The sequence below is a fragment of the Scyliorhinus canicula genome, chromosome 19 (assembly GCF_902713615.1).
Source record: "Scyliorhinus canicula chromosome 19, sScyCan1.1, whole genome shotgun sequence".
Lineage (NCBI taxonomy): Eukaryota > Metazoa > Chordata > Chondrichthyes > Carcharhiniformes > Scyliorhinidae > Scyliorhinus > Scyliorhinus canicula.
Genome location: NC_052164.1, coordinates 54,411,856 through 54,435,938, shown reverse-complemented (window position 1 = coordinate 54,435,938; position 24,083 = coordinate 54,411,856). Strand labels below are relative to the sequence as shown.

Here is a 24,083-nt window from a genome sequence, read left to right as displayed (position 1 = left end):
AGGGTGATCATGGCTCGGCACAACATTGAGGGCCGAAGGGCCTGTTCTGTGCTGTACTGTTCTATGTTCTATGTTCTAAGATTGTCAGAGAATACAACAGGATATAGATAGGCTGCAAACCTGGGCAGAGAAATGGCTGATGGAATTTAACCCGGACAAATGCGAGTTGATGCATTTTGGTAGATCGAATTCAGGTGGGAGCTATAAAATAAATGGCAGAACCATCAGAAGCATAGAGACAGAGATCTGGGCGTGCAGGTCCACAGATCCTTAAAAGTGGCAGCAACAGGTGGAAATGGTGGTAAAGAAAGCATATGGCATGCTTGCCTTCATAGGACAGGGTATCGAGTATAAAAGCTCGAAAATTATGTTACAGTTATATAGAACGTTGGTTCGACCACATTTGGAATACTGTGTCCAATTCTGGTCACTGTACTACCAGAAGGATGTGGAAGCTTTGGAGAGAGTACAGAAAAGGTTTACCAGGATATTGCTTAGTATGGAGGGTATTAGCCATGAGGAGAGATTGAATAAACTGGGATTGATCTCCCTAGAGAGACAGAGGGTGAGGGGCGACCTGATAGAAGTTTATAAAATTATTAGGGGTCTAGATAGGGTGAACAGTTGGAGGTTTTTTCCCAGGACGGAATTGACAATTACAAGGGGGCACAAGTTCAAGGTGAGAGGGGACAGGTTCAGTGGTGAAGTGCGGGGGAAGTTTTTACACAGAGGGTGGTGGTGGCCTGGACTGCACTGCCAAGTGAGGTGGTTGAGGCAGATACGTTAGCGATCTTTAAGACTTACCTGGATAGGCACATGAACAGATGGGGTATAGAAGGATACAGGTGGTTGGTTTAGATAGGGCAGGTGATCGGTGCAGGCTTGGAAGGCCGCAGGGCCTGTTCCTTTACTGTATTGCTCTTTGTTATAAAGTTTCATGTGTGGTTCTGGACACATGGCAACATTGCAGCTATTTAAAGGAGGTGGTGGAACGCTTAGAACTATATCAGGGATGAGACTTTACAGTTGTCAAGAAGCTACTTTAAAAATAAAAACTAGTAGCTAAAGAGTAGGTATTGCCAAAATGATGAAAGATATTGAATTAGCCATGAAAGGTTGTTTCATGGAGACGGTGAATGGGGAATGAGCAGACAACCTGATTATCAGTCGAAAGAACAAAGGGGAGGTTGGTGAAATGGATGATCGGCCATGATTGTGATGAATGGCGGAGCAGGCTCGAAGGGCCAAAAGGCCTCCACCTGCTCCTATCTTCTATGTATCCATGTATGTAAGACCATAGAAAAGATGCAGAAACGATTCACTGATAGTTTTTTTTCGGTGCCAGTGCAAACACGATGGGCCGAATATCCTTCTGTACAGTGAAATTCTATGATTCTATCTGATCTGAGGTTATATTTTAGACTAGAACCAAGAATATGAGACAATTGGAAGTGTTAAAAGAACTAAAGGTTTTTAATGACATACACTAGGCAAAAGATTACTTCCACTGGTTCGCAGTCAGCACGTAAACTTCAAATCACCAAAGAGAAGCATGAAGTTAGGATTTTCTTTTCCACAAGGGATCGTTAGGACATGGAATGCATTAGAGAAACAATGGTGGAAGTAGAATCCATGAGATGTAAAAGGGAAATGGATAAATCATTGAAAGAGTATGGGATAGGGGGACAATTTCTCTTTCGCAGAACCAGCATGGCTGCTTCCTGTGTCATAATGTTATGCTGATAGCTGATACAAGTTGAATTATTATAGCGTGGGAACTTTATCTGTTTATTTGGGTAGAGCTGTAGAGTGCATCCAAACACTGAAGCTGGATAAGTGCCATATTGTGACAATACATGCAGAGTGAAATTTTGAACCTGGTCTATTCCTTCCATCTGTTAGGCTAACCAAGACTATCATTGGGAGCAGGAAGGACCCAGAAGCCCATCCAATAACACATCTGATCGAGGATAAATACAAACCTCTTTCTGGAGAGCTAACACTGAGAATTTCTGTCTGTTAGTTTTGATGAGATCATGCAACAAGATCATGCTCAGTATCAGGATGTTGTCCTCATTCCTGCTCTCTGATGAGCCCTTCTACTTAGCAAATCACCAAACTCCCCTCAGCTTTCTGTTTGAGACTGCACCATCATGTTCAACACAGGTTAGGCAGAGTACAGCCTCCTATGCTGATCAAATACTCCGAGGCAAAACAGCGAGAGTTAGATACAGAGTAAAGCTCCCTCTACATTGCCATTTTCAGTCGGAAGATGGTGATGTAGTGGTAATGTCCCTGGACTAGAAATCCAGAGACCCAGGTTAATTCCCAGGGGACACGGCAGCTGGTGCAATGTAAATTCCGTTAATAAAATCTGAAATGTAAAGCCAGTTTCAGTAATGGTCACCATGGAACCATTGTTGATTGTTGCAAAAAAAAAAAGAAAACCCATCTGGTTCAGTAATGTCCTTGATGGAAGGAAATCTGCTGTCCTTAACTGGTCTGGCCTACATATGACTCCAGACCCACAGCAATATGGGTGACTCTTAACTGCCCCTGAAATGGTCCAGCAAAGCACTCAGTTCAAGGGCAGTGAGGGAGGGGCAATAAATGCTGCTCTTGTCAGTGATGCCCAGATCTCTTAAAACAATAAATTAAAAAGACCTTCATGGCATTTCAAACATTTGACATTCTAAAGTCTTGGATGAATTTTGCAATCCGGGTTGCACTACCCCTGTCCAAATTCAGCTCATGATTTATGTCATAGCTTTAGCACAAATCTCTAAAGCCTTTGTATGTAGCATATTTTACACAGGGTGCTTAAAAAAATAAAGCTTTGTCCCACTTGACCAGGATGTGGAAATGCCGGCGTTGGACTGGGGTGAGCACAGTAAGAAGTCTTACAACACCAGGTTAAAGTCCAACAGGTTTGATTCAAACACGAGCTTTCGGAGCGCAGCTCCTTCCTCCTTCCTTCCTTCACCTGAGGAAGGAGCTGCGCTCCGAAAGCTCGTGTTTGAATCAAATCTGTTGGACTTTAACCTGGTGTTGTAAGACTTCTTACTGTACCCACTTGACCAGGGTGGACAAGAGTGAAAGGTAATTGGACTATCCTGATGAGTATGTATAATGGCAGAATACTGTGTTGTGCCTGTAATTAGAGTCTCTGTAATTCATTCCAGACTGTTCAACCATGGGAGAAGCGAACATTCCCACTGGCTTTTGATCCTGGGACTGAACGTGAGAGTCGAACTGAAACCAGCCACAGACAGACCAGAAACAGTCGCCGATCATCTGGAAGCAGCAGAGGAAGCAAGGAGTCAGAGAGTGGTGCACTGCCCTCGGTTCAACACAATGACAAACAGAGACATTCTGTACCTTTGCGGTTCACACACACATAAACAAAATTTAGTGACAACTACGCTTTGTTCTTGACGTTTGATATTCAAACATCACCCAAACAAAATTCACAGTTTTTAGTGAATTTAGAGTCCATTTTAGATAGCTTTCTTAGATTAAACTTTTTGTCACCGGCCACAGTTATCACGATGAAGAGGTTAGTTTGGTTATGTTAGATTCTAGGGCAAAAGCTGGATTGACTGATATTTCGGGTATTGGGCTATATCAGTAGACCTGTAAACAAAGTTGCTAACTTCATTTGGTTGCGTGTAGTGATTATCGATTTCATAAATCAACAGTGGAGCACATAGACATTAATGTTTAAAAGCAGTCCTGTTTCGTAATCGTTTTTGTTTCTGTTTTGCCATTTTTTTGTCGGTGGCTACGATGACTAAATGTTTCACTCTTTTGAAAAAGAACCTGTATCACTTCCTACTTTGAGCTATGGAGGAAGCAGCAACCAAAGTGCACCTTGGCCAGCAGTCCCACCCAGAGGATTAAATTTAACAGACCCCACAGAGTTTTATATTAAATTAATTCTAGACTTGGTGAGTTGCTGAATGTCATGGTCATGAGCATTTCCTGAGCGATCTATGTTCAAAGGGGGAAGAAGATTGCTGTGTCGTTCTGAATGGTTTGGACAGTTGGATCCATGCTGCTAATGGCTCTTTCCTGGTTTCTGCATTTTGCTTCAGACCTGCTGCAGAGTGGCAGCCTGGAATCAGATGTTCGGTTCCGAGTTAGCAACTTTAAAGACTTGTGGTCAAATCCCAATGGGGTTCAGGTGTTATGTATGTCTCAGGTGCCTGTAGGAACAAGGCTGAAATGGCAATAAATGTACAGAAAGCATTCCATTTGTATCATCACAAATAACCATCTGCTTTAGACAGCTTAGTACCTTTGCAGCTGCTTCACCTCACTTGTGTTAAAGGAGGTGTCAGCCGTTGTGGTCTTCTTGAAGGGAGCTGTGAAGGTGGGGGCAGCTCATGTTCTCACGACAGACAATCAGCACATCTGAATTGCTGGTAGTAAGTTGTGCTGAGCAGTGTATTCTATGCTGAAATAATCAAAGATTTCATTTTCTCCATATGTAGTTCCATTCTGCTTGAATCTTCAGACAGTTCCTTTAGTATTTTTTGAGGATATTGAGTTAATGAGGGGCTGTAGTACAGGAATGAGGGGCTGCAGCAATTTATGTAAAACATTTTGATTCCAGCTGCATACAAAACTAGGGCCAACTTGGGAGATTGTTTAAAATGCGATTTTTAAAGCGAAGAGAATATTGCTGCCCAGAGGCTGTACTGTAAAAGTAACACCCTAAAAGGGGAAGAGTAGAAAAGCACAAATACACAGCAGGCCACAGCGCATCTGAATGAGAAGAGTTGGTTTCGATGAAGACCTGTCATAATATCTCCCCCAAAACAGCTGCTGATTTCATCATCTGTCATGCATTTATTATCAATTCTTCACCCACCTGTCTGACCTGCAGGCTGTTAATGTTGAGGGATGGGATTTGAACCTCGACTAACACCCCCAATTCTGTGGTGGAATTGTGATATTTTCTGGGAGCCAGTGTAAATGGAACAGACTCTAGCTTTCTGGAATTATACACACTCATCTCCTCCTTTTGAACAGGAGTATTTCCCTTACTCTTGGATAAGATTTGTGAAGGTTGGAGATGCTCCATCTTAAGTGCTACCTTATTTCAGTATCCTTGTTTTCCATTATCTGACGATAGAGATTTGTATTAAACACAGACCTCTATAATGTGATATTGGGGGAAAAGGGGCAGCTGTTGACACAAAATATCGATCACTGATGGGCATTGACTTCCACCTAATGTAGAACTTCTAAAGCCAGTCATATGAGGGAAGAATCCCTCTACCCACTGTTTGGTGTATTTTAAGGGTTACTCTGCAGGATTCGATTGTTCCTTAAAACAGATGGTCAGCGAAGCAAATGACTCATCCTTGCCTGCTGCAGATGAATACCGCACAGAGCTTCATTTGAATGTGGCTGCGACCTATTCCTGGATCAGCAAGTGGCAAGCAACAATAACAACAAACCCTGCCAAGTTCCAGCCATTCTACATGTTTAGACTGGCATGGAGACAGCTGCACTACTGTGTGGCAGCCTTATCTGCTCCTCGATTGAGACAGGTTGGTGTAACCCATGTTCTTTGAGCCAGTCAGGAGAGGGATGGAGACAGGGTATGTTGTCTTCCTTGAGAGAGCAACAGGTGCAGGGGATCCACCATCTGAAACTACTTTGTCCACAACCTGATTGCTGGGTGCAATGAGGCAAGCATCTTGCATTTATCTTAATTATGGGATGGGAGTGGGGGGAATTGTATGAAAGCTTGTGCTTCACAGCACAGCATTGTGTGAAGAGTGTGGTGTATACCGTCTGAATGGGCCAATTCCTTCTGTTGCACAGCTGTCACAGCTGTGAATTAGACTGTCAAACAGCTTGCCTCTGTGAGCTGCCTGTACTCAGCATATACATCCCAGTTTGGACAAACCAGTGCCACAGTGATGGTAATAAACTTTAAATGTGCGTTTACCCAAGCTCTATTACTTGTTGAGATTAGAACAGATTGATCCATGTTGGAAGATTTATGTTGGAGGATTGATGTAAGGTGATGAGATTTTCAGAACTGAAAAGCAAAATCAGGGAAACCTGTTGTAATCTGTGATTTGCCAAAGAAAAGACTTTAAATCAGAGATGGGTCTTGTTGGGGCTGAGCAGTGTCATTCAATAATCCAACTGCTGCTCAGCTTTCTGTAGAGTGCTAAAAGTTATTTAGCTTTAGACAGTTTCCGGAGTGTGACTGTCAAATGTAGCCTGTGGGTGTGACCGTGTCATGTGCAAGTGACCAATAATGCAGGATACTTTACCTCTGTTCTGTAGCACAGCTGTGTGGAGATTTGAACAGAATGAGTCTAGATCAGTATTAACCTATATTTAGGTTCCAACTAATGTTCCTCTTTTCTCAGTGCTTAGCATTCTGTGAATGCGGAACATCAGAAGCAGACAGCTTGGTAAAAAGCATTCTCCCATTCACTCAAAAACTAAATGCATCTTAGCAATTGTTCAGAATTTCACCCTGTCAAGAAACAATCTGAAAGCACACGTGCAGTTTGGTCCATATATTTGCTTTCAAACCTAGAGTATTGGGATTTCTAACTGGGATTTCTAACTGAATCAATGGATGCAGATGCAGTTAGTAAGTTAATATGGTCACAGTCCTTCCTATCTTTTAGACTTTACTGTGCTCATGACTGCACCCAAAAACCAGCCATCTTGGTTTTAATTTTGGGTCAGGCTGTACATCCCAATGCCCTGCCTACACCATACAAACTCTTCATTCACCCACTGATGATTGTCCCATTGTGTGACTTGTATCTCCAGTTGGTTGAGCTGAGAATCCAAAGTATTTTTACATTCGGCTTATGTTTGCATTCATGAGTTGTCTTGTGCTTATTCAGCCAGGGCCACTTGTCACTTTATCATTGGGATAGTGTTGCTTTTGGATCTTGTAGAGTTGTGAGGCTTTTAAAATGCATAATCCAGGTTTTATTCTAAGAGCAATCTGTATTCAAGTACTTATCGAGCAATGGATAGGTTAATACCTCAACCTAGATTTTCAGTGATCTATTTATGGAATTTTGAGAGTACGTTTGAAGTAGCATAGATTCATCTGTCAAAGGAGGCCATTCACCATCAAATCCATGCCGGCAAGGTAGAAACTGAACAGGAAATGTTTATGTGGAAGGACCCACTTGAATCTCCATTCCCATGCAACTTATTTTCAAACTTGCACAGTCATAAGAATATTGCTTGTAGACTTGAACCTGCCCATAGGTCGACCTGCCATGTTGAAGCCTGCTTTCCCACTGTCGTGTACACTGTTGTAGGGGATGTGGAGTCTATTGGAGCAACCCTTGGGTTACATTTGCATTTCATAAAGGAGTGATATTTGGTGTTTGTGTTGCAGACACAACACAGCCATCTCCACTCTAACATTGTCCCCTATCATTTTGAAAATTGTTCAAACTGTCCTTCAGTTGTATCTGTTCCTTCCCATATGGTGTCGAAAGCTAGTTCAATGTCAGCTTTGTGCCTGTCTGTATATTTCCATCTCAAAGTCATTGAAAAGTGTAAAAAAAAAAATCATTTTTTTGATCTTTTATATACATTAAAGAAAAATTGTAGCTGACTGCTTTGATTGTAGCACCCCTTAGCCTTGTAAAAATGTTCTATTTTGTACATATTTTCTCTTTTTTGAAAGCTGTGTATGGAGGTATGGGCTCTAGTTGTCCTTGCTGTACAGAAGGCTTTTCTTCATGCAGAGAAGCAGTGACTTTATGACTTAATCAACCCTAATGTTAAGCACATCCTGTGCTTATAAAAAGTTTAAAAATTTTAAAAAATATTAAAAAAAGTTGAAGACTTTCTGGATTTGCTGGTATATTAATTCATCACGTGGATAGAATTAATGTTTTTTTTTAATGAGTATGCCTCATTATTTTGGAAATAAGTTCCTCTTATTTCCACAAAGCAGCAATGCACTGCTGATGTTTATTGAGGGAAGAATGTTGGCCAGGAGAACTGCTCAGCAGTGTCATGGGATCTTTAGTGTGCATTGAAATCACCAGGACAGGCAGAGAAGGCCAGATGTCAGCATCTCATCTAAAGATTACCATCTCCGGTACTGTAGCAATTCCTGCAGTAAAATACTCGACTATTGGATTCTGCTCTCAGATTATTGAGTCATTAAGAAGCGAGCTTTACCAACTGTGCAAAGAGTGACAATGTGGGTGATTCAGGTAAGTGGCTGGGAACTGTGCGACAAGTGTCGAATTCCCGAACACCAACACTTCGGATTGTCAAAGCTAGAGCATTTCACTTGCGCCTGCTGCAATTTCTCTCTTTCCCATCACCCCCCTGTCACCAGACACAATATCCACCCACACTACTACAGCTTCAAAATGTAGTACATAGGACATCATGTTGTTTTCTTGGTTGAGTGCAGCTCCAACAATACTAGAAGCTCGACACCATCCAAGACAAAGCAGAATGCCTGATTACTACCCTTCCACAACTATTCAGTCCCACCACCAATGAACAGTGGCAGCCGTGTGTACCATCTGCAAAATGCACTGCAGAAACTCATCAAGGTTCCTTAGGCAGCATCTTCTAAACCCACTACCATCTAGAAGGACAAGAGCAGCAGACACCTGGTAACCCCACTACCTGGAAGTTCCCCTCCAAGTCACTCGTCATTCTGGTTTGGAAATATATTAGCCGTTCTTTCACTGTCACTGGGTCAAAATCCTGGAACTCCCTAATAGCACTGTGAGCATACCTCAGGAACTGCAGTGATTCAAGAGGGAAACTCACTACCACCTTCTGAAGGGCAACTAGGGATGGGCAATAAATGCTGGCCTAACCAGTGACTCTCGTTATAGAAAAAGCACCCCCCTCAACTACCCCTGCTATCAAGGAAAAAAAATCAAAAACACTCAATTTCAAGTCTCTCACTATTCTGCCTTGAATATTTTTCCCAATCGCTTGTCATATCCTGGAATTCCCTACCTAAGGAAAGTAGGAAGGAACTTAAGCAAGGAGTCAGGAAGGCTATAAGGGGTTGTGAAAGTCATTGGCAAATAGCGTTAAGGAAATTCCCAAGTACAAGTACATAAAAAGCAAGAGGGTAGCCAGGGAAAGGGTTGGCCCACTGAAGGACAGGGAAGGGAATCTCTGAGTGGAGCCAGAGGAAATGGGTGAGGTACTAAATGAATACTTTGCATCAGTATTCACCAAATGGCGGAATTGGTGGATGTTGAGTCGAGAATGGTGTGTGGATAGCCTGGGTCACATTAAGATCCAAAAAGAAGAGGTGTTGGGCGTCTCGAAAAATATTAATGTGGGCATGATCAGGAAATGGTTGGTGGGGGAGGATTGGCATGGGAGCGTATAGAGGTGGCTTCATGTAAGGGCACCAGCTTGGGGGTGTTGAGAACGGCGCCTCTGCCGTTCCCGCCGGCACGGTACTCCACCAGCCCTGTGGTGGTGGCGCCCCTGAGAGTCTGGGGCAATGGAAGAAACGGAGTGGAGGATGCATCCAATTTGTAATAATCAACGGTTTGTCCAGGGAAGGATGGATGGGAGGGGGGTTTTGGAGATGGCAGAGAGCAGGGATTGAGAGGATGGGGGATATGTTTATAGAGGGGAGATTTCCTAGCTGGAGGAGAAATTTGGATTGGCGAGGGGAAACAAATTTAGGTACCTGCAGTTGCAGGACTTCCTACGTAGGCAGGTCTCAAACTTCCCGCTCCTAACACCAAGGGGATACAGGATAGGGTAGTTTCCAGAGTGTGGGTGGGAGAAGGGAAGGCTTCTGACATTTATAAGGAACTCATGAGGTCAGAGGATACGCAGACTGAGGAGCTGAAGCGCAAGTGGGAGAAGGAATTGGGAAAAGAGAAGGGGGCAGCAGGGTAGCATGGTGGTTAGCATAAATGCTTCACAGCTCCAGGGTCCCAGGTTCGATTCCCGGCTGGGTCACTGTGTGGAGTCTGCACGTCCTCCCCCTGTGTGCGTGGGTTTCCTCCGGGTGCTCCGGTTTCCTCCCACAGTCCAAAGATGTGCGTGTTAGGTGGATTGGCCATGCTAAATTGCCCGTAGTGTCCTAATAAAAGTAAGGTTAAGGGGGGGTTTGTTGGGTTACGGGTATAGGGTGGATACGTGGGTTTGAGAGGGGTGATCATGGCTCGGCACAACATTGAGGGCCGAAGGGCCTGTTCTGTGCTGTACTGTTCTATGTTCTATGGTCTCTGGGTGGATGCGTTGAGTAGAGTCAACGCGTCCACAACATGTGCCAGGCTCAGCCTGATGCAATTCAAGGTCGTTCACTGGGCCCACATGACAGTGGCCCAGATGAGCAGGTTCTTTGGGGTAGAAGACAGGTGTGCAAAGTGTACGTGAGGACCAGCGAACCATGTCCACATGTTCTGAACATGCCCAAAGCTTAGGGGATTCTGGCCGGGGTTTGCGGAGGTCATGTCAACAGTGTTAAAAACAAGGGTGGCACCAAGTCCAGAGGAGGCGATTTTCGGGGTGTCGGAAGATCCGGGTATCCAGGAGGAGAAAGAGGCAGACGTTCTGGTATTCGCTTCCCTGGTAGCCCCGAGACTGATATTATTAGCTTGGAGGGACTCAAAGCCCCCGAAGTCGGAGACCGGGCTATCTGACATGGCTAGCTTTCTCCGTTTGGAGAAAATACAGTTTGTCTTGAGAGGGTTACTGTTAGGTTTTGCCCGGAGGTGGCACCGTTTGTAGACTTCATTGCTGGAAATTATCCGTCAGCAGAAGGGGGGGGGGGGGGGGGGGGGGGGTTAGTTTAGCTTAGAGTAGGGGGTGAATAAAGGTTGGACCTGTAAGGGAGGAAGCAGGCTTTTGCACTATGTTTATAGATTCATGTAATTGTTTATTTTGTAAAACCAAAAATACCTCAAGAAATTTGTTTATTGGACTTACGGTGATGGCTGGTGGGAGGCAGCCGCGCAACGGAGGGCTTCCATTTGGGAACGGCATTTCCGGGGCTTTAAGCCCAGTCCCAGGGTCCTTGGAGGCGTCAAAGGGAGAAGGCATAGAGGAGGCACAGCAGAAGAAGATGTCCAGGATCAGCAAGAAAATGGCTGTTAAAAAAACAGCTGAGGGCCCATCGGGGATTGGAGAGGTCACCAAGGAAAAAGGAGGCTGGAGCACCAGGGGAGGTCGCATTGCTTACGGCTGAAGAAATAACCAAGGTGATGGCTGCAGAATTCGAAAGGCAGTTTACAAAACACTTGGAGGCGATGAGGAAGGAGATGAGGGAGGTTTTGAGTGTGCTGGTGGAAGAGGAGATTTCCCCGGTGACGACGGCGGTGGCGGGTGCAGTGGCGGAGGTGCGGGCGCAAGGGGAGACGCTGATGGAAGTGGAAGGTGATGGAGGTTAACGAGGATCTGCGAGGAAAAATGGAAGAACTGGAAAACAGATCCAGGCGACAGTATTTGAGGATTGTGGGGCTGCCCGAAGGAATTGAAGAGCCGAGGCCGATGGAGTATTTTGCCACTATGCTGGCGAAACTATTGGGGTAGGGGGAGGTTCCCTCCCGATATGAACTGGATCGGGCTCATCGGCCGTGGAGGCCTGTACCAAAGGCGAGTGAGCCGCCAAGTGTAGTGACTCTGTGCTTCCGTAGGTACAGTGTGAAGGAGAAGGTCCTGTGCTGGGCCAAGCAGAAGCAGGTGGTGCAGTAGGCTGGAGCTGGTGTAAGTGTATTCCAGGACTTTACGGTGGAGCTGGCGAGGAGGCGGGCTGCTTTCAACCAGGTGAAGAGGGCACTGTACATCAGCAAGGTGCAGTGCTGCATTGTATATCCAGCGAAGCTGAGGGTGACTTCTAAAAAATAAAGGACTTTTATTTTGGAATGACGGAAACAGCGGAGGAGTTTGCGAAGGCAGAAGGACTGTGGCAGAACTGAGAAATTGAGAAATGGCCATGTGCCGATGTAACCTCAGGACTGTATTTTCTTCTTTTTTGTTTCTCTGCGTGCGGGTATATGGGCTAAAGGAGCCAATGTTATATATATTTGGACAAGGGTGGGGTGTAGGTGGATATGCGGGGGGTGTGCGCTAAAAGGGGATTTCTGGGCTTTCCTTGGGCCGGGCAAGGGGGAAAGGGACCCAGCCGGGGGCCTCCGCGCTGGCCGGTTTGAACAGGAGTGAGGTGGGGGGAGGGGCTGCGGCCATCGGAGCCTGGCAGAACAGGGTCCGAGTGGTCTAGCCGGGGTGGGAAGTTGGGAGGAAGAAACCGAGGTTGGGGGGAGAAGTTTTACAAGAGGCAGTGGACGGGAGGAGTTGGAGGGGGGGGGGGGTTTACAACTCTTGGGTATCACGTACGGTACTCTTTCAGAGGTTGGAGGCGTTGAGTGTGTGTGTGTGGGGGGGGGGGGGGGGCGGGGGGGAGATGGGGAGTGGACTCTATGGTGACCATGTGTAGTCCCGGACTCCTTTTTCTTTTTCTCCTTTGTTTTTTGTTTCCACCGTGGGAGGGTTTGTTTTATTGGATGCATATATTGACAGGTGGGCCGTTGTTTGGGGTGGTGGGAGGATGGGATCGTTGTTATTAAGGGGATTGATTTTGTATTTGTTACTGTTTGTGGGTGGGGTGTAAATTTTGGAGGAAAATGTGAAAATGGAGAATAAAAACATTTAAAAAAAAAGAAATTTATTTATTAAAAAAAAGAAAAATTTAAGGTGGATAAGTCCCCAGGGCCTGATGGGATCTACCCCAGAATACTGAAGGAGGCAAGAGAGGAAACTGCTGAGGCCTTGACAGAAATCTTTGGATCCTCACTGTCTTCGGGTGGTGTCCCGGAGGACTGGAGAATAGCCAATGTTGTTCCTTTGTTTAAGAAGGGTGGCAAGTATAATCCAGGGAACTACAGGCCAGTGAGCCTTACGTCAGTGGCAGGGAAATTACTGGAGAGAATTCTTCGAGACAGGATCTACTCCCATTTGGAAGTAAGTTGACATATTAGCGAGAGGCAGCATGGTTTTGTGAAGGGGAGGTTATGTCTCACTAACTTGAGAGTGAGGTCACAAAAATGATTGATGCAGGTAGGGCAGTGGGTGTTGTCTATCTGGACTTGTCAAGGCATTTGACAAGGACCCTCATGGCAGACTGGTACAAAGGTGAAGTCACACGAGATCAGGGGTGAGCTGGCAAGATGGATACAGAACTGGCTCAGTCATAGAAGGCAGAAAGTAGCAATGGAAGGGTGCTTTTCTGATTTGGAGGGCTGTGACTACTGGTGTTCTGCAGAGATCAGTGCTGGGACCTTCGTAGTATATATAAATGATTTGGAGGAAAATGTAACTGGTCTGATTAGTAAGTTTGCGGATAGTAAGATAGCGATGAGACTGTCAGGATACAACAGGATTTAGATCGTTTGGAGACTTGACTGGAGAGATAGCAGATGGAGTTTAATCCGGACAAATGTGAGGTAATTAATTTTGGATGGTCTAATACAGGTAGAGAATATACAGTGAATGGTAGAACCCTCAAGAATATTGATAGAGAGATCTAGATGTACAGGTCACTGAAAGGGGCCACAGGTGGAGAAGGTAGTCAAGAAGGCGCTTGATAGTTACAAGGAAGCGAGGAAGGATCTAAAGAGAGAGCTGAGACGAGCAAGGAGGGGACATGAGAAGTCTTTGGCAGGTAGGATCAAGGAAAACCCAAAATCTTTCTATAGGTATGTCAGGAATAAAAGAATGACTAGGGTAAGAGTAGGGCCAGTCAAGGACAGCGGTGGGAAGTTGTGTGTGGAGGCTGAGGAGATAAGCGAGATACTAAATGAATACTTTTCGTCAGTATTCACTCAGGAAAAAGATAATGTTGTGGAGGAGAATGCTGAGACCCAGGCTAATAGAATAGATGGCATTGAGGTGCGTAGGGAAGAAGTGTTGGCAATTCTGGACAAGGTGAAAATAGATAAGTCCCCGGGGCCTGATGGGATTTATCCTAGGATTCTCTGGGAAGCCAGGAAAGAGATTGCTGAGCCTTTGGCTTTGATTTTTATGTCATCATTGGCTACAGGAATAGTGCCAGAGGACTGGAGGATAGCAAATGTGGTCCCTTTGTTCAAGAAGGGGAGTAGAGATAACCCCGGTAACTATAGGCCGGTGAGCCTCACGTCTGTTGTGGGTAAAGTCTTGGAGAGGATTATAAGAGATACGAGTTATAATCATCTAGATAGGAATAATATGATTAGGGATAGTCAGCATGGTTTTGTGAAGGGTAGGTCATGCCTCACAAACCTTATCGAGTTCTTTGAGAAGGTGACTGAACAGGTAGACGAGGGTAGAGCAGTTGATGTGGTGTATATGGATTTCAGTAAAGCGTTTGATAAGGTTCCCCACGGTCGGCTATTGCAGAAAATACGGAGGCTAGGGATTGAGGGTGATTTAGACATGTGGATCAGAAATTGGCTAGTTGAAAGAAGACAGAGGGTGGTGGTTGATGGCAAATGTTCAGAATGGAGTTCAGTTACGAGTGGCGTACCACAAGGATCTGTTCTGGGGCCGTTGCTGTTTGTCATTTTTATAAATGACCTAGAGGAGGGCACAGAAGGTTGGGTGAGTAAATTTGCAGACGACACTAAAGTCGGTGGAGTTGTAGACAGTGTGGAAGGATGTTGCAGGTTACAGAGGGACATAGATAAGCTGCAGAGCTGGGCTGAGAGGTGGCAAATGGAGTTTAATGTAGAGAAGTGTGAGGTGATTCACTTTGGAAAGAATAACAGGAATGCGGAATATTTGGCTAATGGTAAAATTCTTGGTAGTGTGGATGAGCAGAGGGATCTCGGTGTCCATGTACATAGATCCCTGAAAGTTGCCACCCAGGTTGATAGGGTTGTGAAGAAGGCCTATGGTGTGTTGGCCTTTATTGGTAGAGGGATTGAGTTCCGGAGCCATGAGGTCATGTTGCAGCTGTACAAAACTCTGGTACGGCCGCATTTGGAGTATTGCGTACAGTTCTCATTATAGTCGCCTCATTATAGAAAGGACGTGGAAGCTTTGGAACGGGTGCAGAGGAGATTTACCAGGATGTTGCCTGGTATGGAGGGAAAATCTTATGAGGAAAGGCTGATGGACTTGAGGTTGTTTTCGTTAGAGAGAAGAAGGTTAAGAGGTGACTTAATAGAGGCATACAAAATGATCAGAGGGTTAGATAGGGTGGACAGTGAGAGCCTTCTCCCGCGGATGGAGGTGGCTAGCACGATGGGACATAGCCTTAAATTGAGGGATAATAGATATAGGACAGAGGTCAGAGGTAGGTTTTTTACGCAAAGAGTGGTGAGGCCGTGGAATGCCCTACCTGCAACAGTAGTGAACTCGCCAACATTGAGGGCATTTAAAAGTTTATTGGATAAGCATATGGATGATAATGGCATAGTGTAGGTTAGATGGCCTTTAGTTTTTGATTTTTCTGTCGGTGCAACATCGTGGGCCGAAGGGCCTGTACTGCGCTGTATCGTTCTATGTTCTAAGGCGTACGGCGTGCTTGCCTTCATTGGCCGGGGCATTGAGTATAAAAATTGGCAAGTCATGTTGCAGCTATATAGAACCTTAGTTAGGTCACACTTGGAGTATAGTGTTTAATTCTGGTTGCCACATTACCAGAAGGATGTGGAGGCTTTAGAGAGGGTGCAGAACAGATTTACCAGGATGTTGCCTGGTATGGAGGGCATTAGCTATGATGAGAGGTTGAATAAATTTGGTTTGTTCTCACTGGAACGACTGAAGTTGAGGGGTGACCTGATAGAAGTCTACAAAATTATGAGGGGCATAGACAGGGTGGATAGTCAGAGACTTTTTCCCAGGGTAGTGGGGTCAAATACTGGGGGCATAGGTTTAGGGTCCGGGGGGCAAGGTTTAGAGGCGATGTACGAGGTAAGTTTTTTTACACAGAGGGTAGTTGGTTGCCTGGAACTCGCTGCCGGAGGTGGTGATGGAAGCAGGGACGATAGTGACGTTTAAGGGGCATCTTGAAAAATACATGAGTAGGGTGGAAATAGAGGGATTCGGACCCAGGAAGTATAGAAGATTTTAGTTTAGACGGGCAGCATGGTCGGCGCAGGCTTGGAGGGCCGAAGGGCCTGTTCCTGTGCTGTACATTTCTTTGTTGTTCTTTGTTCTGGAGACAAATGGACTGCTGCAGGTCACAGAACAGGCTGCTCACCTTCAAGTAACTATGGATAAAAAAAATAAATGCAAGACCTATTGGCATCACCCAGATCTCAAGAAGAATTTACAGAGCTCAGTGACCTGTCAGTATAAACAAGGAGTCGGCCATTCAGCCCCTCGAGTATTTAAAAGATGGCTGATCTGATAATGACCTCAAATCTGCATCCAGCCTACTCCCAATAACCAATCACCCCTTTGCTTATCAAGAGTCTCCACCTCTGACTTAAAAATATTCAAAGACTCAGCTTCCACTGCTTTTTAGGCAGAGAATACCAGAGACACGAACCTCAAAGAAAGATTTTCGCCCAATCTCCATTTTAAATGGGTGACTTCTTAATTATAGCTAATGACCTCTGGTTTTAGATTCTCCCACAAGAGAAAACATCCTCCCCACATCGACCCTGTCAAGACCCCTTAGGATCTTGTATGTTTCAATCAAGTTGCCTCTTACTCTTTCAAACTCCAGTGGACACAAGTCTAGCCTGTCCAGCCTTTGCTCATAAAAACAAACCCACTCATTCCAGGTATTATACTGGTAAACCTCTGAGCCTCCAATACATTTACATCTTTCCTTAAATAAGGTAAGACGTCTGACAACACCAGGTTGAAGTCCAACAGGTTTGTTTCAAATCACTAGCTTTCGGAGCACTGCCAGTGACTGATAGAAATGAGGCTATGACAGGTTGAGAGGATTGTTACCACTAAGGAGGTAGTGATGGGCAAGCTAATGGGGCTAAAGGTAGACAAGTCTCCTGGCCCCGATGGAATGCATCCCAGAGTGCTAAAAGAGATGGCTAGGGAAATTGCAAATGCACTAGTGATAATTTACCAACATTCACTAGACTCTGGGGTGTCCCGGCGGATTGGAAATTAGCAAACGTGACATCACTGTTTAAAAAAGGAGGTAGGCAGACAGCGGGAAATTATAGGCCAGTTAGCTTAACTTCGGTAGTAGGGAAGATGCTGGAATCTATCATCAAGGAAGAAATAGTGAGGCATCTGGATAGAAATTGTCCCATTGGGCAGACGCAGCATGGGTTCATAAAGGCAGTTCACGCCTAACTAATTTAGTGGAATTTTTTGAGGACATTACCAGTGCAGTAGATAACGGGGAGCCAATGGATGTGGTATATCTGGATTTCCAGAAAGCCTTTGACAAGGTGCCACACAAAAGGTTGCTGCATAAGATAAAGATGCATGGCATTAAGGGTAAATTAGTAGCATGGATAGAGGATTGGTTAATTAATAGAAAGCAAAGAGTGGGGATAAATGGGTGTTTCTCTGGTTGGCAATCAGTAGCTAGTGGTGTCTCTCAGGGATCAGTGTTGGGCCCACAATTGTTCACAATTTACATAGATGATTTGGAGTTGGGGACCAAGGGCAATGTGTCCAAGTTTGCAGACGACACTAAGATGAGTGGTAAAGTGAAAAGTGCAGAGGATACTGGAAGTCTGCAGAGGGATTTGGATAGGTTAAGTGAATGGGCTAGGGTCTGGCAGATGGAATACAATGTTAACAAATGTGAGGTTATCCATTTTGGTAGGAATAACAGCAAACGGGATTATTATTTAAACGATAAAATATTAAAGCATGCTGCTGTGCAGAGAGACCCGAGTGTGCTAGTGCATGAGTCGCAAAAAGTTGGTTTACAGGTGATTAAGAAGGCAAATGGAATTTTGTCCTTCATTGCCAGAAGGATGGAGTTTAAGACTAGGGAGAATATGTTGTATAATTGTATAAGGTGTTAGTGAGGCCACACCTGGAGTATTGTGTTCAGTTTTGGTCTCCTTACCTGAGAAAGGACATACTGGCACTGGAGGGTGTGCAGAGGAGATTCACTAGGTTAATCCCAGAGCTGAAGGGGTTGGATTATGAGGAGAGGTTGAGTAGACTGGGACTGTACTCATTGGAATTTAGAAGGATGAGGGGGATCTTATAGAAACATAAAATTATGAAGCGAATAGATAGGATAGATGCGGGCAGGATGTTTCCACTGGCGGGTGAAAGCAGAACTACGGGGCATAGCCTCAAAATAAGGGGAAGTAGATTTAGGACTGAGTTTAGGAGGAACATCTTCACCCAAAGGGTTGCGAATCTATGGAATTCCTTGCCCAGTGAAGCAGTAGAGGCTCCTTCATTAAATGTTTTTAAGATAAAGATGGATAGTTTTTTGAAGAATAAAGGGATTAAGGGTTATGGTGTTCTGGCTGGAAAGTGGAGCTGAGTCCACAAAAGATCAGCCATGATCTCATTGAATGGCGGAGCAGGCTCGAGAGGCCAGATGGCCTACTCCTGCTCCTAGTTCTTATGTTCTTACTAATGTTCATGTGATTCTTACTGTTCTCGCCCCAGTCCAAAGCCGGCATCTCCACATCTTAAATAAGGTGGCCAATACTGATGCACAATACTCGAAATGTGGTCTCACCCGTGCCCTATACAACTGATGCAAAACCTCCCTAATTTTGTATTGAAATCCCTTCACATGGAAACTTTCTGCACTTGCATAATATCCTTTTGTGATCATAACACTAAAATATCCAGATCCGTCTGAGCTCAGACCTCTGCAACCTCTCACTAGTTAGATAATATGCTTTTATTCTTCCTGCCAAAATGGACCATTTCACATTTTCCCACATTGTATTCCATTTGCCAGACCGTTGCCCACTAACCTATCTCTCTTTTTCCAGCCTCCTTGTGTTCGCGTCCAATCTTCTATCCATGCCAATACATTACTCCTGATAACATGAATTTTTATTTTCCGCAATAACTTTTGATGTGGCACTTTATCAAATGTCTTCTTGAAATTGAAGTACAGTACATCCACTTTATCCACAGTAAGTTACTTCCTCAAAGAACTCCAATATATTGGTTGAACATAATTTACATTCACAAAACCATGTTGACTGCCTGATTACCTTGACATAATAGCTTCTAACATTTTCCCTACAACAGCTTACTGGCCTGTAGTTACCTGCTTTCTGTCTCCCTCAGTTTTTGAATAATGGAGTTATATTTGCTATCTTCCAATTTAATGGGACCTTTCCAGAAAGAATTTTAGAAAATTAAAACCCATGCCTCAACTATCTCACGAGCCACTTTTGAGACCTGAGGATGAAGTCCATCAAGACACAGTTTCTTGGCAACCTGCAGCTCCAACAATTTGTCCAGAAACAGTACTCTGGTGATAATTTTCCTGAGTTACACCCTTCCATTTCCTGATTTGTAGCTGTTTCTGGGATGTTACTTGTATCATCTATAGTGAAGATACAAAATACCTGTTTGTTTAATCTGCCATCTCCTTATTTTCCATTATCTTTCTTCATACTCACATTCTATAGCATCAATGCTCATTTTATTAATTCGTTTCTTTTTAGAATATTTACACAAACTCTTACTATCTGATTTTCTATTTCTGGTTAGCTTTCTCTGACCTTCGATATTTGCACAATTTATGCTTTTTCCTTGACACAGTTTTGATGCTGTCTAACCTTTTCTCGTTAACCATGCATGGTGTATCTGTCCTTATGAATTTTACTTACTCTGAATGTATCATTAAATGTTTGCCTCTGCATCTCTGTTGACCAATTTTTTAACCAAATTTGTCAACTCACTTTAGCCAGCTTTGCTTTCGTATCTCATAGTTGCCCTTATTTAAGTTTAAAAACATAGTCTCAGACCCCCTCCTAGCTCACTCAATGTAACATTCAATCGTATTATGGTCGCTGCTACCTAAGGGTGCCTTCACAATGAGATCATTAATTAATCCTATCCCACTGCACAATACCAGAACATGTTGTGCCTGCTCTCTCATTGGGTCCATCCAGAATGTGCTGATCTCAGAAATTAGCCTGAAAACACACTATAAACCCCACATCTGGGCTACTTTATCCATCTGACTTTTTAAGTCTATGTGTCGATTCAAATCTCCACATACCGTGCCTATCTGACAAACTCCCATTTATTTCTTCCTTTATGCTCCATATTATTCTGAGGGGGTCTGCATGCGACTCCCACAAGTTACTTCTTGCCTTTACCATTTCTCAACCTGACCCAAATCCTTTCCACATCCTGGTTTCCTGAACTTGGGCCACCCCTTTCTATTGAGCTAATAACATCATTAATGTATAGAATCACCCCGACACCTCTTCCTTGTTTTCTGTCCTTCCTAAATATCTTGCACCCTTCAATATTAATGTTCTCCTGCAGCCATGTCTTCATAATGGCTATCAAATTGTAGTTATTTATTTCTATGTGCTCTCAGTTAATCTCTTTCAAATGTTTTGTACATTCAGATACAGAGATTTTTAGTGTTATGCTTTTATGTTTATAACCTCTCGTCTCATCTGTTGATTTACTGTTCGATTTCTGCTGTCCATCCCTTCCTATCATGGTCTATTTTTCATTTGCTGTAATAATACTCCTTTGCCTTGGCTCTACTCTTTGATCTATCTTATCTTCCCAAATTTGATCTCTTGTCCCCCAGTTATTTTGTTTAAAACCCCCTCATTCCCTTATGGGCAGTGCTGTAGCACAGTGGGTAGCACTGTTGCTTCACAGCTCCAGGGTCCCAGGTTCGATTACCAGAAGGTGTAAATGTATGTTACATTACTTTGTGTAATACATAAATATTCTTGTAAATATAAACCAATTTATTGAGTGATATAAATAAATATTGTGAGTTCTTTTTACTTAATACTCAACTAGTAAAAGAAACAATTTTAGAGATAACTAATTAAATTATACAATACAATGCTTTGATAACTAATAACTTCTCTCTCTAGTTTTCCTACGTCTGTTCTCTCTGCACTCCTGATGCACATTCCTTCAGAAAGAATGGGAAAGCTATTAATATAGGTCCTGATAGTGAGACATCTAGTATTCAATTGCTTGTACTAGCATTACGTATATTAATCATGAATATTGATATACAGAGATCACTACATCCCTCTTTTTTTAACATTGTCTTGCAAATATTAAAAGAAAATTTTACATTTGAAATGCAGTGGTTACATAGTACAGCAATTACTAGAATTATATAAAAGTTCACAAATTCAGTAGATTTGGACTTCTCCTTGTGAATCTTCTTAATCTCAAAGGTGATGAAGTAGTTTTAATGTCCTTGTTGAATGTCAGATTGGAATGGTAGCATGGTGGTTAGCATCAATGCTTCACAGCTCCAGGGTCCCAGGTTCGATTCCCGGCTGGGTCACTGTCTGTGTGGAGTCTGCACGTCCTCCCTGTGTGTGCGTGGGTTTCCTCCGGGTGCTCCGGTTTCCTCCCACAGTCCAAAGATGTGCGGGTTAGGTGGATTGGCCATTCTAAATTGCCCGTAGTGTAAGGTTAATGGGGGGATTGTTGGGATACGGGTTACGAGGGTTTAAGTAGGGTGATCATGGCTCGGCACAACATCGAGGGCCGAAGGGTCTGTGCTGTACTGTTCTATGTCTATGTCTATGTCTATGTTGTTGTTCAATTTGCTTTGAAATTGTGTGACGCAAGTCAAGATGAGGAAAAATCTGTGTTTCATCTTTGACTTGAAGTAGATCATGACAATTTCTTCTATAGATGTTGCCATCTGAAGTTTTAATCAGATAAGATCTGGAAGAGAAATGCCTAATGATATGAGCAATGTCAGACCAGCCTCCTTCAGGAAGTCTGAATTGAACAGTATCATTTTCTGTTAGAATTGGCAAATCTTTTGCATGTAGGTCAAAATACTGTTTTTGTTTCAGTCTCTGTTGCTGAAGTTTCTTCACAGCAAAATGTTGTGAAGGATCAGGAATATGTAGCTGAGGTAGAGTTGTTCTTATGTTCCTGTTCAATAACATCTGAGCTGGGGATAATCCTGATGATAAAGGTGATGATCTATAAGTAAGTAGTGCTAAGTAGAAATCAGATAGTGAATCTTTTGATTTGCTCAGTCACTGTTTACTTATGTGGACGCCTTTCTCAGCCTTCCCATTGGCTGAGGGAATTGAGGGCTGGAAGCGATGTGTTCAAAATTGTAAATTGTTGAAAATTCTTTCCACTCATAACTCGAAAAACATGGGTCATTGTCAGACATGATGGTACGAGGAATACCATTTCTGACAAATATTTCTCTACATGCTTTGATTATGGTATTGGATGTAAGATCATTCAACTTCATGACTTCTGGAAAATTTGAATAACAGTCAATGACTAAAATATAATCCTTGCCCAATGAATGAAAGAGATCGATACCCACTTTCACCCATGGTGATGTAACGATGTCATGCTGTTGCAATGGTTCCTTGCATTGTTGACTCTGATATGTTTGACACGTTGAACATGATGATATATTTTTATTTATACCTGGCCAATATACTGATTGTCTGGCATGGAATATACATTTCTCTGTGCCCAGGTGATCTTTGTGAAGTCTAGTAAGCATTTCTGACTTCATGCTGTCTGGAATGACGATTGGATCCTGTCTCAGCAAAATGCCATCCAAGATGGTCAGTTCAGACTGTATGCTCTGGTATTGTGGACAATGACCTTTTGGCCATCCATGTTGTAAATGATGTATAACTTTGGTCAAAGAACAAAAGAACAAGGAAAATTACAGCACAGGAACAGGCCCTTTGGCCCTGCCAGCCTGCGCCGATCCAGATCCTTTATCTAAACCTGTCGCCTATTTTCCAAGGATCTACTTCCCTCTGTTCAAAGCCCATTCACATATCTGTCTAGATGCATCTTAAATGATGCCAGAGTGCCCGCCTCTACCACCTGCGCTGGCAAAGCGTTCCAGGCACCCACCACCCTCTGCGTAACAAACTTTCCACGCACATCTCCCTTAAACTTTCCCCCTCTCACCTTGAAATCGTGACCCCTTGTAATTGACACCCACACTCTTGGAAAAAGCTTGTTGCTATCCACCTTGTCCATACCTCTCATAATTTTGTAGACCTCAATCAGGTCCCCTCTCAACCTCCGTCTTTCCAATGAAAACAATCCTAATCTACTCAACCTTGCTTCATAGCTAGCACCCTCCATACCAGGCAACATCCTGGTGAACCACCTCTGCACCCTCTCTAAAGCATCCACATCCTTCTGGGAATGTGGCGACCAGAACTGCACGCAGTATTCCAAATGTGGCCTAACCAAAGTCCTATACAACTGTAACATGACCTGCCGACTCTTGTACTCAATACCCCGTCTGATGAAGGCAAGCATGCTGTATGCCTTCTTGACCACTCTATCGACCTTCAGGGTACAATGGACCTGAACTCCCAGATCTCTCTGTACATCAATTTTCCCCAGGACGCTTCCATTGACCGTATGGTCCGCTCTTCAATTGGATTTTCCAAAATGCATCACCTCGTATTTGCCTGGATTGAACTCCATCTGCCATTTCTCTGCCCAACTCTCCAATCTATCTATATGTTGCTGTATTCTCTGACAGTTCCCTCGCTATCTGCAACTCCACCAATCTTAGTATCATCTGCAAACTTGCTAATCAGACCACCTATACCTTTGTCCAGATCATTTATGTATATCACAAACAACAGTGGTCCGAGCATGGATCCCTGTGGAACACCACTAGTCACCCTTCTCCACCAATCTTAGTATCATCTGCAAATTTGCTAATCAGACCACCTATACCTTCGTCCAGATCATTTATGTATATCACAAACAACAGTGGTCCGAGCACGGATCCCTGTGGAACACCACTAGTCACCCTTCTCCATTTTGAGACACTCCCTTCCACCACTACTCTCTGTCTCCTGTTGCCCAGCCAGTTCTTTATCCATCTAGCTAGTACACCCTAAACCCCATACGACTTCACTTTTTCCATCAACCTGCCATGGGAAACTTCATCAAACGCCTTACTGAAGTCCATGTATATGACATCTACAGCCCTT

At 43.9% G+C, this 24,083-nt stretch overlaps 1 protein-coding gene across 1 annotated transcript in view; it reads left to right on the top strand.

The window, feature by feature from the left end:
- kansl1b (KAT8 regulatory NSL complex subunit 1b) overlaps positions 1-7,855 on the top strand; it is a 273,163-nt gene extending 265,308 nt beyond the window's left edge. Inside the window, 1 exon segment of the mRNA XM_038779734.1 lies at positions 3,183-7,855. Coding sequence (XP_038635662.1) covers positions 3,183-3,401 — 219 coding nt within the window. The 3' untranslated portion in view covers positions 3,402-7,855.
- Positions 7,856-24,083: the final 16,228 nt, after the last annotated feature.